Below are 14,090 nucleotides of genomic sequence, written 5' to 3'. Positions count from 1 at the left end.
TGTAAATTTGAAAAACTTGGTGAACAAATTGATGATTGATATACACGGATCGGGTCTTTTATCATTTTTATTTAAAATTATACTCAGAAAACAGAAAAATAAAGACAAAATATCCTCATCCATTATGTATACCAATGAAAAAAGAAAGCCAGTGAGCCAGTCAACATGCATCAATGAGCAAAACTCTTAGCAGAAAAAACCAAACGACGAAAACAAATAAAAGAGGGTAGCCATCCAAGCCTCATTTAAGTACATGAAATAATCAATTATAGCAGTCTGAAAATGCACTTCAAATTTAATTAATGATCTACAATCCAATCCAGTTGACCAACCACAGCCATTATACCCAACGACATAGATCCTCAATTAATTCTGAGGTGCATGAACAGAAGAACAAAGCATAAAATTCAACACAACCCCCAACTAATTCCCCTCTACAAACACCACGTGTTACATGTTCAATCCTCTTCTTTCCCTATAAATTCACCCCCACCATAGTCCGTTTTTCACAAACCCAAATACAATCTATCCAACCATCCCAAAAAAACACTCAAACACTAACACAGCGAATCGAACAAATTCGATCATGGCAAGCTCGGTAGGCCTCAAGGTTGCATGCATTGTGGTGATGTGCATGGTAATGGGTGCACCATTAGCCCAGGCAATCACATGTGGACAAGTGGCAAGCAGTGTAGCACCGTGCATCAACTACCTCAAGACTGGTGGACCTGTTCCTCCTCCATGCTGCAATGGTGTCCGAACTCTCAACAACGCTGCCAAAACCACACCTGACCGCCAAGCCACCTGCAACTGCTTGATTTCCGCTGCTAAAGGCATCCCTGGTCTCAAACCCAACCTGGTCTCCGGCCTTCCCACTGCTTGTGGGGTTAATCTTCCTTTCAAGATCAGCACCTCCACCAACTGCGCCAAGTAAATTCAACATCCATCATTTATATATATATATATATATATATTAATTTTCTACTGCATGAATGTTGGACAATAACATTGATTGCTGATTGCCCGATTAATATCTTATTACATGTAGTACATGTGAAAAAACCACTTTGTTTATATGAATTAAAGTTTCTATTTGTTAATTTTTTATTAACTATGATTTTGATATTTTTGAAATGTGTTTTTCATGCAGCATCAAGTGAAGTGGGACAGTTTAGGCAAATTTTCTGGCTACGGATATGGGTGTGGAAAGAATAAAGTGAGCGTTTGGTGATTGATCTCATTGGCTGTCTGATCATCAGGAAATATTTGTCTCTTTGCTATTTGTGGTTTTCATCTAATTTTAATGTAGTACTTTATCTTTGTACTACGTACTCTATTTCCATTAATAAAAATAAGCTTAATTTCTACTTCTTTTATATATATATATATATATATATATATATATAATTTTTATGGAAATTAATTAAGCAGCGATTTATGTCATAACCTTGTTTTTCTATCAGAGCATCTCCAATAGTTCTTTCTGTAAGAGTTTATGTGACATTGATTTTGGAAAGTGTTCATGTTTATATAGCATTTTTTCTATTTAATAGATAATATTTTAGGCAATTTCTCTAATGGTTTCTGTTTAAAATGTTCTGAAATGCTAATGTGTAATTTTTTATTTTAAAATTATATCTAATTAAAAAAATCAAAAACTCACGCAGGAGTTTTTTTTCTTTTAACAAAAATCAATAAAAATAAATAAAATACTAACTCAACATATTTAACAGAACTTCCAGAAGTAGATAGTATCTTTCACAGTTTCTATTTCTTTTGTTGTCATATCAGCTTGACAGAACTAATGCACAGAACCATTGAAGAAGATTTTTTTTAAATTTTATCTATTTATCTGATGTGGCAAATGATTTTTAAATGGACAAAAACCATTGAAGATGCTCTCATGTGTATAAGTGTTTGATACACACGTGTTCATTTTTTAGAGCAAAATTTACTAATGTTCTACTTACCGTTACAAATGAATGATGGAAAACGAGAACCATTTATGGTAGTTCTAATCAAAGAAAGATTAATTTTTATTTTTATTTTTAATTTTCCTGAACAACAAACTAAGATTAATTGATATGTGGTCAATCTAAATAAATAAATAAAACCCAACTTATTTTTTTTCTTTGTCGACGGTAAGACATGAAATAAATCATTATCACCCAAAAATATATAAAAAAACAAAAAAAAAACAACAAACTCGACATACAATTGTGGGCATATATCTCTGGCTAAAATTGACATATAGAAAGTCTGCAGAGGAAGTTTTCTGTTCTGTACACCTTGTTTGGTAACCAATCAGATGCTTTTGTATGAGTATCTCAGTCCTTCTAACCCAAGTGACACTGATAAATATAACACAACTGCCCTTTTGTTTCTTCTCCAGTTACATTAATTATATTTTTTCTTTAACGTGTTATAAAATTTGTCAAATTTACGAAAGTGTAATAACTTTTCTTCAAACAGAGTTTATGATATATGAGTTTCACGATGTTTTCAATTTTCTAGACAGCAAATAAATCCTTTGGTTTTGGTACTGCACTTCAAACTTCTTGAAAATTATTTCAAGGAACAAAAAATAAAGCAAAACATGAAACCAATATACCCAGCAAACTTAGGCTTAGTGAAAATTATCCCAAAAAATCAGCCTGCTCTTCACAAAGATTTTCACTTGCATGAGAAGATAGGAAATGAAAACACTTTACTCCTACAATCATAAATTTAGCATGATTGGCATATTCGTAATAAAATGGAGGCTGTCCATTGCTTTTCTTTTCTTTTTCTTAAAATGAAAAATTGAAGATGAATTTTGGATGTGGACAAATATTCAAGGCCGATAGTGCAATGTAAATGTAAATCACACATTTTACACTACCAAATTAATTTTTATACACCACTTTTTTTTCTCCTATGGAAGATATATATTTTTCAGTGTCAATCATATCTCATAAGTCTAAAGTGTTATATGTATATATAAATTTTTTACAAGGTATATGATTATTGCCATTCACGCTTGACACAGTTGAATTGCAAATATAATGGCTGACTTTAACTTAATTTTGAAACCCAAAAGAAAGAAGACAAAGAAAAACAAAGAAATTATTACTAATTTTCCATTAAAAACAAGTAAGTTTTAAGCGGAAACAGGGTAGAGAAATACGCAAATCCAAAGAAAAACAGAGTAAAGACTTCAGTGCTACAAATAGACCACGTCACCAAAGCCACGTAGTATGTTCGTTCAACCAAATAACACTAATTGTACTTGATCTCTCAAGTCATAAAAGTCTTTCTCTAGATGTGTGATGTGGCACTGTTTGGTTGGACGGACGTAAGCATGAGGGCCAGCCTGTTTGTTTGTTATAGGCCCAAGGTTAGGCCCGGGCTTGGAAAATTTTTAGTTGGTCCAGACTATATGTTGAAAACAAAAGTAGAGCCCAATTAAAACTACTAAAATTGTCAAAAAATTCTAAACAAAAAAAAAAAAAAAAAAAAAACTAAAAAGGTCAGCATGGAATAAAATGAAAATACCCGTGGTAGTTGGTTCAACGTTAAAAGTTCGAGACAAATGTCACATCACATCGATATTATCAGTATTTATGATCATAAAAGATATAATATTCTATATATATATATATATATATACACTCACACATAATAAGACAAACTCACATCATTAATGTGATAATTTTAATATTATAATATGATAATTTTTTTATTAACTATTGGATTATTGGATTGTTTATGATAATTTTTTTATTAACTATTGGATTGTTTTTTCTTCATTATTATTTATGGCCTAGTGTAGATTTAATTATGCAGTAAAATCTAATTTAAAAAAATGAATTTATTAAGAACCTAATAAACTATACATACATTTTTTAAATCTCGATCATATGGTTGATAAAAAAAAAAAAAAAAGTTTCAATGTAAAAATTATCGGATCTAATGCGAACTTAATGGAAAAATAAGAATATATGTTGAAGTAAAAAGGCAAAATTCCACCTATTTTTTGGGCATCATCATCGCCATCATCGATCCCTTTTCGGTCACATGCATGGTCCATATTGTCACCTTCCTTAAAAATCATAACAATAAAAGGGTCATGTACTTCCATTCTCGTATAAACGTTCTTATATCTCATTACCTAAAATATATGGAAACTGCGTTTTATCTAGTCCTTTCTCTTTCTTGTTCTTGGGGATCAGGGATATAGTAGTTTTTATATAACTTAGCCCTTATTTTGTAACCAAGAGAAACTTATTTTTCTGTGATGCTTTTATTATTTCGTCTGACAAGTCATGAATGCATCACCTAAAAAAAACCTTTCACTGGTACTTGATCAAGTTTTTCAATTGGTTTCAAAGATTTCTTGATGACTAAAGAAAATTACTTAAAAAAAAAAAAAAAATGCTTTCAAAGATTTTCTGTCACAGATTACATTCATTGATTGTATCACCCAAATTTGTACTTATTATCAATAAAAAATTCAATCATATTTTAGGTGTGTTATTATGTTTACATCTTCTAATGATCAGATTTTTGATGTCCTAAAAATTATTTTTAACTTATACTAAGAGATATAATGGCATAGAAAAATATTCCTAATTAAAATTTTTATTTTAAATCATTAATTAAGATATTAACTCAACGCAATTTGTCATATTACTATATCATTCATAAGTTTTGAGATATTTAACACGAAAACAGTTCTCATGAATGAGTAGATATATAAATATATACAACTTTTCTGAAATGGTTAGTTGGGAGTGATAAATTAGAGCATGGTTCCCATGTAGAGTCCACAGCCAGGTGCAGTAATATTCTGCAGATGATTTTGTTTCTTATCATACGAAACCAGCATTTAAAATGGCCAACCATATCCCTACCTAAATAATTAATCAAATTATTTAACACCAACCACCAATGAAGGTTCACCATGAATGTCTTTCAATTCAACTTACCGGCACACTTTGCCTATATAAACACCCATTACTCTGTGTTAGCTAACCCAAACTCTACAAAGAGCTCTAAGTTGGTATAGTAGTGGCCATTCAAGGACACCATATATTTTCTAATCGACCATGACAGGAAGAAGGCTTGTGAAGCTGATGTGCTTGGTGGTTTTTTGCATGGTGTTTTGTGCACCAAGCAAAGCCAGAGCACAGCAAGTTACATGCAACCAGGTGGTGAGGTATCTGACTCCATGCATTTCCTACGTGGAAACTGGTGGAAGTGTCCCAGTGACTTGCTGCAATGGAATCAAGACCCTCTATGGAGTTGCTCAGACCACTCAGGATCGTCAGAGCGTTTGCAATTGCTTGAAACAGGCTGTGAGTCAGGTTCCTTATAGCGGTTTTAATGTCGGCCTCGCTGCTGGTCTTCCCAGTAAATGTGGAATCAACATTCCTTACAAGATCAGCCCCTCCACTGACTGCAACACGTATATGATTTTTCTCTTATACACGAATCATGGATAAATTTTGTGTCCAAAACTCATCCTATTATCAGTAATAGAATAGCGGAAGGCGCCTTATTACTGATAATAGGAGGAATCCTGAACAAATTTTTTGGAAAAAAAAAAAAAAATTAATACTCTGCTTTGATTATTTGATATACTGAGTTTTAACTTTTTCTTTGTTTGCTATTTTGGTTGCAGTGTTAAGTGAGATTGATATTGTTGGCAAAGGAAGGTTTTAATTTTCTTTCTGCAGAATCTAGTGGTGTTAGAATAAGTTGGGGCTTTAGTCTCTTGATATATATATATATATATATATATATGAGTCTGAAGCTCCGGTGGAAGTTTACGCACAAGTAGTATCTCGGTTGTGGTTGTTGTTGGTAGCTGGCTAGTGCCATATGTGATGAAGTTGGAAGAGTTATGTAGTGGTTTAGAGAGAGTGAGTTGTAGCCCTTTTTTTTTTTTTTTTTTTTTTTTTTGGTGAATGAGAGTGAGTTATAGTTGCTTGACTTGTTTTTATGTATAAGTGATTATAATTCCATATTATCTATAAGAAAAATGCTACCTTGTTGATCAGCTATTAAATTTTGCATGGTCCAACAGCAGTATTTTCAGCTGATGATAATCGTGTATATGTTATAATAAATGAATACCATCCATTAGGAGAATAAAATGTCAAATATAGTGACATATAACAAAAGTACATAATAATAAAGCACATTACTATGTATACATATATCACTAATTCATTGACTTAACATTCAAGTTCAAATCCACATTTTGTCCGTGCGAGAAACGTCAAGAATTGCTCTTATCTGTTAACTACTAAAGCATAGAGATATAGATTACATGGTTAATTTCATGGCCAATTTTATTTTATTTTATTTTATTTTAAGTAATAGCAGTAAACCTATTCAATCAATAGAAACAGAGGAATTGAATGGATGTAAGAAAAACTTTGTCTTACACTGATCAATGTGTGGTTATATATATGTCAACTTGCAGAGATAAAGCCAAAACAGAAAGTCCCTTTGTTTGTCCCTTATATATCATTTTCCTGATCACTTTGATCCAACATACTGTTCTTGACTTCATTAGACTAACCAAATGCGAAGTTAAGGCCTAAAATGAAGTTTAAATGGGGATACGTACCATGGTCTGATACAGAGTTGAGGTTAATTCGGGGTTTAAATCAAGGCTAAATAAGTGTTTTAAGAAAACCTATGTATATAGACTTAATAAACCTTGTCAGCTACTTTTTAAGCAGTATTAATGTGTCACAAGAATGTATGTAACTGAACAAATTTTCTCAAGTCTAATGTGGCATCAAGTAACATAAAGAAATATATACTGCTTCTACCATACAAATACTTGTATTTTATTAAAATGCAGATACTGTTTAATTTTTTGAAATTACATGTCATTAGAACTAGAATTTTTTACTACATGTAACTCCATAACAAAATAGAACACTAAAATTTTTTCTAGAGATGTATATATAAGGAAGAAAATAGACCAAAATTTATATACATTTTTTTTTTTGTTGGAAAATCAAAATTAATATACTACATACACGTTTAAAATGTTGTCTATTGACATAAATTGCTCTTGGTAAACAGTTTTTGATTTTAAAAAAAAAAACTGTCAATCTAATACTGTTCATTCAGATGGATTTGAAGTATTTCTCGACTTGGTAAGGGAACAGGAAAATACAGGACAATAAACTTCAAACAAGAAGTTTACAGAGCAGTATATATTTTTGTATGAACTATATTTATTACTTGCATATCTGAAAGAAAAGTTTCAGGGCATAAATGTGACGTGAGGCATGGTGGTTTCCGATCTCTTATATCTCCCAAATAGTGTAATTTCTCTGTTAACAAACTAGAGAAAATGATTGCAATGATTTAGCAATTAAACAGTGTTAAGGTTTCCAAACAACAAATAATTTTCTTTGGTACATATATATGGAATACATATATAAGGAGCCACTTGCTTAAGGATTATCAGGTCAATTCAATGTTAAAAACAAAAAAAAACAAAAAAAAAAATATATATATATATATATATATAGAATCACCATAAAAAAAATAGGGTACTGCATATATACATATATATATATATATATAGGGATTATATACCACATATATATTATCTACAGATTTTGCAGTCGGGAAGTAAATTACGTAGGGTCTCCTCATCCTAGCCGACACTTGAATTTGAGAATTGAGAGAGCACCTTTCTATTTTGGCCGATCCTCCTCCAACTCTTGGAACTTATCTCTCCAACTACTGCATTCATTTGCTCAAAACTCTGTCCAGAAAAAAATAATAATAATAATAATAGTAAATAAATAATAAAAGAGAATCAAAGCCAACCACCATACAAAGCTTCACCATGAATGATGAAAGACAAACACCCTATATATATTAAAACCAAATGGAATTGTTAAGCTAAAATTAAATTTACATCTAAAAGATGGGTAAGCATGGAGTGGTAACACTTAGAATAGGTTGTTTGGTGATTTTGTGCATGGTTTTGAGTTCAGCAAAGGCCATAGCAGCAATAAGATGCAACCAGGTGCAGAGCACGTTGAGTCCATGCCTTGGCTACGTAACAAACGGAGGAGCTGTAACACGACCTTGCTGCAATGGAATACTTTCCCTCAAAAAAATGGCCAAAACAAGACCAGACCGCCAAACCATTTGCAGGTGCTTGACCTGTTCTGCCTCTGCCAATATCCTCCGGAAATACATCAATCGCGCAAATGAGCTTCCTGCCAAATGCCGTGTTAAAGCTCCTTCCTTAAAATATATACATTCCTCTGATGATTGCAAAAAGTATGAATGCTTTTATATATATACATGGTTTATGAATGCTTATATATATATATATATATACATGGTTTTTTTGATATGGTAAAGAATTATGGAGAAGAACTGTGAAGGATAATATCGATCGCCATCACATACATTTCTCTCCATAAATTCTCTATCATATCATTTATATATATATATATATATATATATATATATGTGTGTGTGTGTGTGCGCGCGCGCGCTCGCTGCTACACTCCCTAAAGCTAAATTATATTACTGTCTTTTTATGCTTAAAGAGTGAGCAAATGAAGTAGCTAATTTTATAAATTTGTGAATGCAGAGTGACATAGACGTGGACTGCTCGACCGATGGGTTTTCTGCATCTACAAGATACAATATAAGTGGGGGCTTAAAACCTTAAAAATGGATAAGTGGTGCTTTTAGCCCACTAGTGGGTGTACTAGTGTTGATAGTTTCTCCATCGTGGCATATAATTTTATGGTTTTCTTTAATGAAAGGTAATCTATATACCAATGGTTTTCAGACTCTCTTCTATCACATAATCACCTTAATTTGATTCTTGTCATGATTAGAGTAACTTGTTATCAATGTCCGCTTCATAGGAATATCTAGGGAGGTTTCATTGTTCCAACCATTTTATCCAATAATCAAACCTATCCAACCTTGATAGATTTTCTTAATTTTGCATCCAATCCAAAGGGAATTACACATCCACTTCGCTCCAATCCATTACAAACAGGTTTGGATAATCGATTTTTGATTTTGATTAGATTGGATAGGATTCTTTTGGGCTTTTTCCAGGTTTTTGGATTGAGTGTTGCTTTTAACACGACCAAACTTTCTTTTCACACTGCAATTTTATATACAATTACCAAAAGCTCCTTTTGACTTTTTTTTTTTTTTTCTGCTTTTAATTTTATGGCCAGTTTTCACGAAATTTTTGGTTATCAACTTTTCGAAGGGTATCAATTATTTCCAAATTTTCTTTTTAAGTATGATAGCTGCATAATTATTTCCTTTCCAAAAAGTAAATGATTTTCCTTCTTGATTTTTAAAATTCTATTTTCCAAATTAGGATTTGTAAAAAAATAAAAAAATTGGGTCATGTAAGATCCTGCCAGAACGGCAAATTTTGAAGGACGACGGGTGGTTCTACACCAGAGATGTAGGCGTGATACATCCAGATAGATGTTTAGAGATCAAAGGTCGATCTAAGGATGAAGGATGCGATCATGAGCGGCAGAGAGAATCTCAGCAGTGTGAAAGTTGAATCAATGCTCTATATCCATCCGGCGATCAACAAAGCTGTGGTGGTGGCTTGACCTATTACTGGGGAGAGACGCCATGTTCTTTTGTGAGCTGGAAGGAAGGGATATGAAGCAAACCCAGTGAGAAAGAGAAGATAGAATATCACAGACCAATTTGCAAATTAAAAATTTCGAAACGTACAAAAAATATAGACAAAAAGGGTTTTAAAGTAATTTTATATAGGAATGCAGTTTGAGTAGAAAATTGCGTCGTGTAAATTCAATTTTGAATTTAAAAATTGATTTAAACCGAACAAAATCAATTTTTCAACTAACAATCTAAACCAATCCAATTAAAGATTTATTAATCAATTTAATTATATTGAATTGGATCTGTTTTGTATGTTTTTTGAACACCCCTAGAACTATCTCACTTATGCACTGGCTAGAGTGGCTACTGGATGGTTGGTGCTCTATCAAAGATAGTCGGAGTAATTTATATGGTACAGGAAGCATCAAACCCCCAACAGAAAAAAATATTTATTTAAAAGAAAAAAGGACCCAAAGTGCATGTTTTCGCATCACAAGAACATTAAAACAATTAACCAACCATGTAGCAGATCCACATTCCTAATGAAAAACAGGGACAAAACATATCAAACTATTGGGTGGATGATTCACGCAGTGGAAGCATCCAGCATTTGTTGTCTTCTAAGCGGATATTATAATAGTCGATATCACTTTCAAAAACTTCAAAGTTGAAATTTGATTTAAAATTGTAAGTTAGCGAGAGAGAGAATCTTTGCTCCATTAATTATCAAACAAACCAATTCAATTGCCTCCATCCTCGCTATGTTATATGTTATGAATTTACCTTTACCAAATGGCTTATATGAGTACAAGAATAGCACCACAGATGTGGTGCCATGTCAAATAAACACAATCACCGGCTCATTCTACAGCTATTCAAAATTTCAAGTGCAAACCAAATAATCTTTCTATACCCTAATCAGTTTGTTAAAGATATATATATATATATATATACACAAAATACATAGAAAGCAACTTGCTATATACTGCACAACAATGTAGTGAAGAAAACTGTAATGACACTTAAGAGGCTCACACAAGAAAACTTTGTTTTCTGAATCATATTTATGGTGTCAACGTGATTGTGTCAGCATAAAGTTATGTTCTCCTTGACTAACTTGTCTCCCATCTTAAGAAAGCTTCACAACTGGCTAAGAAGCAGGCAGCGGGATGGTAGATGGCTATGACAAACATGGAGTTGGTTGGACATCATCATCAAGGAGAGTTTTGATAAAAATATATACATACATACATACATACATACAGATATATATATATATATATACCTGGAAGCATAAGATGGTAAATTATTTCTCACATTTAAAAGAAAAGAATAAACACTAAAAAGATTGAGAGCATATAATAGAATATAGATAGCATAGGGAAACCATTTTCTTTTACCTAATCTAGAGTAGGATATTATTCTTCTGTGGCACTAGCATCTCCATCCAAGAGAAGTTTCTCTAGTCGAAGCACAAGATTATTTGATGACAAGCTCAAAAGTTGATTTTCTCGTCTCAATTCATCCGCTTGTCTCTTCAACTCTGTATTCTGTAATTCTAAATTGGAAACTGATAAAAGCTGGTCTCTTAACAGTCCATTTTCCCTTTTCAGTTTGTCCATCTCCTTTTTCAGCTCCATGTTTTGCTCTTGTAACATCTTAACTCTGCTTCTCAAGTCATCATCCTGAATCGGTCGGAAAATTCACCAATTACAAGAATAATATAACACGAAAAAAAAGAATCTACAAGAAGCAATAATCTAGTCTCACATCATCACTGATAGCTATAAAGGATGAATCTTGCGAGGTGGATGCTAGCTTTGTTTGCTCCTCTCTCTTCGACAAGCAGCAAGATGTAGATGGGTATCCCACGGTGTCTGTTAGGACCTCAGGTAGCTTTTCTGGCCCAAACAGATGATCCGAATTGACACCCGTTGTGCTTGTTTCTGAATCAGATTCCACTTCAACAATTTGTTCATTCACCATTTGAGATCTGTTTCTTAAGTGATTATCCTGTTAAATAGACAATTACACATTTTATATATCATCTAAACACAAAAAGTGAATGTTTTATGTGAACTTTAAAACACAAAAGAACTATTTAAATATTCAAACATGAAGGTCAGTTCATCTAGAGTAACTAACCCCAACAGTAGGAGAATTGATACAAGAGTTTTGTCCTTTGAGATGCTCCTCTTGATTATGAGCCTCCATCAACTCTTTGATTATGTCAACTTCCATCTCTATAGGAGTAACTTGAAGCTCATTCAAAGTGACCTAATACAACAAACTTCTCAGTTTTATATACAAAAGCTCCAGAATGTTGGGTATGTACAAACACAATGGAAGACCTCAACAAGTAGCTTCAGTTCAATTTGCAAGCAAAAATATATTTTGTTGCTTCAGCAAGTCATATCACCTATTAGAAACTTAGCATAAAGCCAATTGTAGCTCAAGGAAGAAGACAATTTTGGGCGATATTACATAATAACAATAGAGTATTAAAGAATGGTTTTACATTACCTGATGATCCTGTAGATCCTTAAACTGTGAAGTGAACCGTTGCTTATGAAGGGATCTACTATTATCCCATCGGCATACACGAGGAAATGTAACACCGAAATCTAGCAAACTAGGCCTAGCTATGTCAATATGCTCATAAGACCATATCTGCTCAACATTATACAACAAACTTTGAATCATCAAAAGCGAAGATGAGTGCTTAAAATTCAAACACCATAACCTATTTAAATTGCAATTCCCTATAGTTACGAAATAGGGTATTTAAATAAATCCTTCTAAAGAAATGCCATCGTATTAAAATATGGATATAAAGAAACTCACTTGGAGAAATATAAGACAACCTCCAACATACTGTACATTCACTTCTTTTCTTCTGTCCAACCAATTAAATATATCTTGGAGAACCGCTGCACCCCAGGCAAACTCACAAATACCATCTAAATTTTGTAGAAAAGAAAGGTAACGGGAATCTACTTGTCCATTAGCATTTGGGAAAAGAAAAGTTCCGAACGTATACAACAAAAACGTCCTTACAAAATCATCATTGCAAATCCCAACAAGGGAATCAAGTCTACTCTCTAGGAATGCAACTGCAATCTTCCTCTTCCAAAGGGCAGCACCATATTCACTTTCTAGCTCGCTAAAAGGTTCATCGTCCCTGAGGAGTACTGGAACACCTACCACACGTAAACCCAAAATCAGGGCAACATCCATCAAGGAGATATGAAATTCACCAGGATGGAGTAGAAAAGCATGCTTCTCGACGCTCCAATTCTCCATTAACTCAACTAGCAAATTTTTGGAGAGGGTGTGGTTTGGTATCAGGAGCAGGTTCCCAAAACCCATCTTTTCTATCAAAGCTCTTTGATCATCTGTGAGTCTCTTCACTTGTTTGATGAATGATGGCAATGAGAATCGAGTCCTGAAAGTCCCACTCTGCACAAAATAATTTAAAAGCCCAACTTTTAAGTGTCACTTAGAAATCATATAAAAAGGATTAAAGACGTTGAAATTTTTCATGAAATCTGGGAAGTCAAATCACACTTCGACTAAAAACAAAACACAGAACCAAAACGATTTGCTTTTTAAACTAGAAACAAATGGTACAACAATGAGTAGCGAAGTTTGCCTATGCAATCTATAATGGTTATCACTAAATTTTAGGCGACAAACCATTTAAAATCTGACATAAATAGAAGACTACTGAATTTCACTATTATAGAGGAATTTTTGAACGAGAACATTTCACAAGAATTTCGTAACTATACCTCAACACCGCGAAGCAAAAATGAAATGATCTTTCGAAAAGAAATAAAAAAATCTGAAAATTCATTTCGTTTCCTAACAGATACTCAGCAATCAAATTCAGGGGTAAAAAAACATAATTATAGGAAAGCGAAAATACCGAATTGCAAGCTTTCGCAGTCCCAATTGACGATAACCTTGCTGATTTTCTCATGCTGCATACGACTCGCTGTGCGGAATTTTTGAATTTCAAAAACCCTAAACAGAGAGACAATGGGGCTTTAAGATAGTAGATGAAGGTGGAAAAGCTTCCCTTAGAAGCTTCAATGGGCAAATCTGGCGCGAAGGCATCCTATTGGAGGGTGTCTAAATTCCGGACAGATGCTGGGATATTCATTGGGTATACTCACTCACACGGAGAAGCATGGTGCTCAATTAATTTGCCAACGCTCACATGGAGGTAAATATCGTATTTGGTACCAATCACGCATTATTACGACCCATTTGTCGAATTACAGATGATATAAATAAGAAATAAAAGACAAACAAGAAAAAGTAAGAGGAAAAAAAAAAAAAAAACTATTTCTTTTAAAGTAAGCAATGAAGTGAAATTTTTTTAAGGAATTAACGATGAAAAATAATTTTACGAACATATTATATATTTATCATAAGCAAAATCA

At 33.0% G+C, this 14,090-nt stretch overlaps 3 protein-coding genes across 5 annotated transcripts; 2 read left to right on the top strand and 1 right to left on the bottom strand.

The window, feature by feature from the left end:
* The first annotated feature begins 501 nt into the window (after positions 1 to 501).
* On the top strand, positions 502 to 1,373 carry LOC107431056 (non-specific lipid-transfer protein 1). Its single transcript, XM_025078982.3, has 2 exons — positions 502 to 930; positions 1,151 to 1,373. The coding sequence occupies exons 1-2, from the start codon at positions 587 to 589 to the stop codon at positions 1,158 to 1,160; spliced, it is 354 nt and encodes a 117-aa protein (XP_024934750.3). The 5' UTR covers positions 502 to 586; the 3' UTR covers positions 1,161 to 1,373.
* A 3,623-nt stretch (positions 1,374 to 4,996) lies between these two features.
* On the top strand, positions 4,997 to 6,040 carry LOC107431058 (non-specific lipid-transfer protein 1). Its single transcript, XM_016041932.4, has 2 exons — positions 4,997 to 5,446; positions 5,663 to 6,040. The coding sequence occupies exons 1-2, from the start codon at positions 5,088 to 5,090 to the stop codon at positions 5,670 to 5,672; spliced, it is 369 nt and encodes a 122-aa protein (XP_015897418.2). The 5' UTR covers positions 4,997 to 5,087; the 3' UTR covers positions 5,673 to 6,040.
* A 2,589-nt stretch (positions 6,041 to 8,629) lies between these two features.
* LOC107431063 (protein MAINTENANCE OF MERISTEMS) lies at positions 8,630 to 13,885 on the bottom strand. Of its 3 annotated transcripts, none has more exons than XM_060818023.1 (7): positions 13,571 to 13,885; positions 12,487 to 13,101; positions 12,166 to 12,312; positions 11,788 to 11,919; positions 11,413 to 11,655; positions 11,043 to 11,327; positions 8,630 to 9,663 (listed from the first exon to the last, which is right to left on the bottom strand). In XM_060818023.1, the coding sequence occupies exons 1-6, from the start codon at positions 13,622 to 13,624 to the stop codon at positions 11,061 to 11,063; spliced, it is 1,458 nt and encodes a 485-aa protein (XP_060674006.1). In that variant the 5' UTR covers positions 13,625 to 13,885; the 3' UTR covers positions 8,630 to 9,663; positions 11,043 to 11,060. The 3 variants fall into 3 exon arrangements, with proteins under 3 accessions (XP_060674006.1, XP_060674007.1, XP_015897421.3); XM_060818024.1 differs by lacking the exon at positions 8,630 to 9,663 and adding an exon at positions 10,571 to 10,822; XM_016041935.4 differs by lacking the exon at positions 8,630 to 9,663 and having other exon boundaries at positions 10,976 to 11,327; positions 13,571 to 13,884.
* Positions 13,886 to 14,090: the final 205 nt, after the last annotated feature.

Source organism: Ziziphus jujuba, chromosome 6, assembly GCF_031755915.1.
Source record: "Ziziphus jujuba cultivar Dongzao chromosome 6, ASM3175591v1".
Taxonomy (NCBI): Eukaryota; Viridiplantae; Streptophyta; class Magnoliopsida; order Rosales; family Rhamnaceae; genus Ziziphus; species Ziziphus jujuba.
Note: the sequence above shows the minus strand (reverse complement) of the source record. Positions and strands in the feature narration are given on the sequence as shown.